General features: G+C 30.4%; 1 protein-coding gene across 1 annotated transcript; it reads left to right on the forward strand.

The window, feature by feature from the left end:
* Positions 1 to 902: 902 nt before the first annotated feature.
* On the forward strand, positions 903 to 4,158 carry LOC134725172 (uncharacterized). The gene is made up of 2 exons (XM_063588785.1): positions 903 to 1,424; positions 3,029 to 4,158. The coding sequence occupies exons 1-2, from the start codon at positions 904 to 906 to the stop codon at positions 4,122 to 4,124; spliced, it is 1,617 nt and encodes a 538-aa protein (XP_063444855.1). The 5' UTR covers position 903; the 3' UTR covers positions 4,125 to 4,158.
* Positions 4,159 to 5,243: the final 1,085 nt, after the last annotated feature.

A 5,243-nucleotide genomic window follows, 5' to 3' on the forward strand; every position in this document is an offset into this window, starting at 1 on the left:
TTGCTTTTAAAGTGAAATCAAATATAAAAAAAACTCATATTCATCTGAAAGATATTTAAATTATTTGTTTTATTGCATAAGATACTAAGGCTGTGGACTACTGAAATTACAGAAATAAAAAAACAATAAAAATTGTGTAAAATCCTTAAAATCCAAGCCAGACACTTATAGAAGGGGGTACCAAATGAAAACTAACAATCTTCCCTCTGCCCCAAAAATAGTTCAGAAGAATGAAATTTAAGAACTAAGCTATGCCTTCAGTATGTCAAAATTGTTTCTTTTGAATATAAAATTATTTCAGTACCTAAGTCTAAAGTGTAAAAAGTAGGTTATACCAATTTACTTTTGCTCATTTCTCATTTATGTTAACCACACATCTCATATTCATGAACAAAATACAATATAATACCATTGATGTACATGTATAACCAAATCTTTCTTGGAACTGAATCCAAATTGCAAAATCTCTCACAAGGCATTTAATATTATAGCAAAAGTTGTAGTAAAGAGTACTTTTGATATATGATAATAGATTTTTGAAAAAATCACTTAATTGTCTCTGAACATCATTGCATTAGCTGTAGTAATGCTTGGAACAAATTAATGGAAATCCCAACTATCAGACATAAATGAGCAAATAACTACTGTAAATTCAGAAATTATTGCGTGCATTTATTATTGCGATTTTTGTCATTTTACACTTGAATGCGATTTTAATTTTTACGATTTTGACAAAAATCATGCTTAATTCAGTTAAAATATTACAAAATGCGAGTTTTACGCAAGTTCCGAGATAGTAACTCTCCTGTGATGAAGACGCAAAACGTCGCGTAACTAACCGGAAGGTGGGACACGTATCCACAACAAACAACAAAGTTAACGATGGCGGCGGAATTAAACAGAATGCTAAAACCAGCTTTACGCACATTTTTAATGGAAAGAGGAATGACTGTATCAGATTATAGTATTCAACAGCTGAGAGAACTTGCCTTTAAAGCTGTTGAACTGGATTTACCGGTAATTTCAACACCAGATGACACAGACTCGTTTCTTCAATTTAGGAGTACTGTTGTATTAAATGGAGAAAAAGTAACTTTTCCGACTGTCTTTCAGTGTGAGCAGAAGGGGTGGACAGATGATTTAAAGAGTGTCCCAGTATTTTCTATGGCAGACGTTTTTGCCTATCTTGTTTCGTTTGCTAAATGGACACCATCACGATTGAAAACCTACAAGAATGAGAGAGGCTTCCGACTTTCAAAGTCAAATCATATTTCTTCTGCTGAAATCTTCAAGTTACCACATGAACACTTTTACATAAAAGCGAGTTGCATCAGAGAAACATCACAGAAAGCTGATCCCTACATGACTTGGTGTTTGGTTAATTCTGAAGGTGTGTGCATATCAGCAGGATGTCATTGCACAGCGTAAGTAGTAAAGAAGCAATCATGATCAATCATGGCACAGTGGCGGATCCACAACTTTTTATATAATTCCATTAATGGGGCCCACTGACTGACATAACAGGGGTCTCCTTCATTCATGCTTCAGTGATTCCCTTTTTAAAAATCAATAAAAATTTTCTCATGAATTAAATAGTGATTTTAAATATCTGGGAGGGGGAGTATTTTATCTCCGATGCATGAAATATATTCTGTCACAGCCCCAAAAAATATATTTTATTTTCTAAAAAATTATGAAGAAAAAAACCCTGATTTCTTAAGGTCCCTTTAGGTGTCCAAAATTATATATGTTTTTTTAATTTAAGAGGGAAAAGCATACTTGTTTTAATATTTTTCTGTATATGAGACATGTTCATGCAGTTGGGTTCATATATATGTTAAAATGCAAAAAAACTACTATAGTTGGATGTTATATATTAACAAATTCATAGTTAATTCAGAGTCCTTGTTAAATCTCTTATCTTCAGTTCAGTTAAATAAGAAATTAATTGAGAGTTTACTAATCTCAGTAATTTAATCAATAACTTATTCAAATATTGCTTTTCCTCATTTGATACTGAAACATTTTTGTAGGTCAATAAACAGTTCATACTTTAATTAGTAGATGTACAAATGTATAATGTAATACCTTAAATAATAAACTAATTATTTAAATGAAATTCTTTTTTGTCCTCAAATTCACAATGTGTTACATATTCTTTTTATTTAAATCAAAAAGGTCTTTAAAGTTATAATTATTTATTTATTAAAAGTCTGATGTCCATATGCATTCTTCTATTTAGACAAAACTAATGTAAGCATACTTCTTTGATATTCTATCCTTAAATTTTCTTGACAAGTGTGTAAAAAAAGGTTTTTCCATCTATAATTTTCTAGTACACTTATTTATATCTTCTACGTTTACCAGTCATTCCAATTTGTGTAATAATCATATTTACTAATAAAGAAAACAATTTATTTAACAATGCCTATGCAATTTTGTGGTATAAGATGTAGGATATCCAGGTTTTTTTCATTTTGTATGAACTTACAGACTCATTATTTGTTAAAACATTATATGTACAATGTATATAATTTTATGTACATTGTATTTATTAATGGTATATGGATAAAAGGTATACATCAGTGAAACAGCAACTGAACAACAAAAAAAATGAAAAATGAAAATGGATTTATATTGGTTGTAATAACTTGTTCACAACCATGTATATATGAGTCACTTAAGCTTTGAACTTTGAACTTTGAAAAAATGAGAAGGTATCCATATTTTGAGAATTACATGATATTTAAGGAGGATAATAAATTCAAGAGCCAATTTACAGTATACTTTCAATAAATCTTAGTTGTACATTTTTTTTTGTGAAACCTACTCCAGTGATAAAGTGAAGTAAAAATAAGAACTTATCTTAAATTGTCATCTGGCCATAATAATCTAAACATATAATTGTTCTTTACATACATGTATATGTGGGCATAGTAATCTTAACATATATAAACTGTTCTTTACATTCATGTACAAATGTATATATATCTTTTATACACCTGAATTTTTTTCTCTATTTTTTCAGGGATGATGGAGGATGTAAGCATGTTGTGGCACTGCTATTTTGCCTAGCAAACTGGTCTGACAGACACATTGATAGAAACACAGAGACATGTACAGATACCAAATGTGGTTGGGATATTCCAAGAAAGGTATCTGTTCCTATGAAACTGGATAGTATAGAACATTCAGTAAATCCCAGGGTACAGCCATTTGAACATGTGTATGACCCAATAAACCATGATGACAACATGGCTGATGTAGAATTTGAAGCAGGTCTCCACAACTTAATTCAAGGTCATGACACCCAGATTATTGAAGTGCTTGATAAATCTGAAGACAGTTTAACCATGCCTAAATCTATCATTGAATCAGCAGAAGACTTCTTGGAAAATTCTTCTTTTTTGGAATACCTCAAATCAAAAGTGAACCAGGATGACTGTGATCAAATTTATTCTTTGACAGAAGGTCAGTCTGATAATCAGAATTGGTATGAGTACAGGCTAGGTAGGATTACTTCATCAATCATTCCTCTTGTGTATCACTATCAGGGTAATGATAAAAACAATTACATTGTCAGACAGATATTGGACAAAAACAACAATTTTTCAACTCCTGCAATAATTTATGGGAAAGAAAGGGAGCATCTTGCAAGAGACTTATACAGCAAGGAATATACTTCTCAACATGAAAAGGCTGTAGTTGAACTATCAGGACTGATAATAAACAAAGATATTCCACATCTAGGAGCTTCTCCAGATGCTATTGTTAACTGTAAATGTTGTGGGAAAGGCATTGTAGAAATTAAGTGTCCATACACATTCAAAAATCTAACATTAGATGAAATCAGTGAAAAAAAATATCATCTTACCAAAACGTCTGATGGTGTCATTGAATTAAAGAAAACTTCAAATTGGTATATACAGATTCAATCTCAAATGGCAATTTCTAATTTACAATGGTGTGACTTTGTACTTTATCTTGAAGGAAGTATTAAAACAGAAAAGCACAAATTACATGTTGAGAGAATAACATTTGATCCCCAGTTGTGGACTAGTGTATTGGACAAAGTTAACTTGTTTTACAGTAAATATGTTGTCCCTAAATTAATCCAGGATTAATAATCACAGATCTTAGCATGCTGAGCATATAATATACTGATAATAAATTATTTTATTAATGTTCAGTGAACTGTGTTATTAGTTCAATTAGTTCAATTACAGAAACAGTCAATGTGCATGTAAAATTTGTAATGGGGACTACTCTAATAATATTTGGGTCTTTTAAAATTAATATTTTTATATTACTGTTTTATTTATTATTAAAATCATAAAAAAAAGTGATATTAAATTGCAGTTAACAAGTACTGTTTTCAAATTCATATCGTTTGTTTTAACATATATTTAAATTAGATGTATAAATACATGAACATGTACTGCTACAGGTATCTTATACTGGAGTACATGTATGTTTCTTTCGAAGGAAGATTAAGTTCATGTATTATTGCTGTTGAAACAGCTATCCAGCAGAGATCAAAGGACAATAAAACAACAACTTTTTGTCACCTCATGACCTTATACTAGATGATAGATAGGAATACACTAACATTTGACCACATCCCCTCAAAAACAATGCAAAAGGAAATCAAAATCAATCAAATTGAAAGATAAATTTCTAAGCCTACTGTGTCATATTTATTTTCACTAGGAAAGCTTTAAACTGAGGACTGACCAAAAGTTTTACTACAAGTTCTTATATATTTACAAATGTAAAACACCCTTTTTTATACTTCTGGTTCTGTTTTGCAACATTTATTTTATGGCGGCAGAGTCTAACACTTATTATTTGCTGGTTCTTAAATAAGGATGTGTTGTATAAAGAAGTATCTGGAGTCAGAATAATTTGTCCTGGTAGGGTGACACATCATCATTATATGCTTTTTCCTTGTAAACCATGTTAGAAATCTAGCTGTTGGTGTCGTTCAAGTACATGTATAAATAAGAATCAATCTTTCAATTATTCCTATCTCAATAACATTTTCTCCACCTGAATATGGATTTTTATTATCCTTGTTTAGATTTAGTTTAACTTTTGATAGGCATCATGCACTGAAGAGACATACATTGTAAAAATGCACATCTGGTGTAATAATTTGGTACAATTTGAATTATAAACTTGCCACTGGACATAGAGAAACCATGAATAAATCATTTGAATAAATGACTGTTTCAATATCGTGA

The sequence above is a fragment of the Mytilus trossulus genome, chromosome 1, assembly GCF_036588685.1.
Source record: "Mytilus trossulus isolate FHL-02 chromosome 1, PNRI_Mtr1.1.1.hap1, whole genome shotgun sequence".
Classification (NCBI taxonomy): domain Eukaryota; kingdom Metazoa; phylum Mollusca; class Bivalvia; order Mytilida; family Mytilidae; genus Mytilus; species Mytilus trossulus.

Bases quoted from the DNA above. Each gene is read 5' to 3' on its own strand.
- LOC134725172 (XM_063588785.1), top strand. From the start codon at position 904: ATGCTAAAACCAGCTTTACGCACATTTTTAATGGAAAGAGGAATGACT. The intron at 1,425-3,028 runs GTAAGTAGTAAA...CTATTTTTTCAG, and splicing joins GCAGGATGTCATTGCACAGC to GGATGATGGAGGATGTAAGC.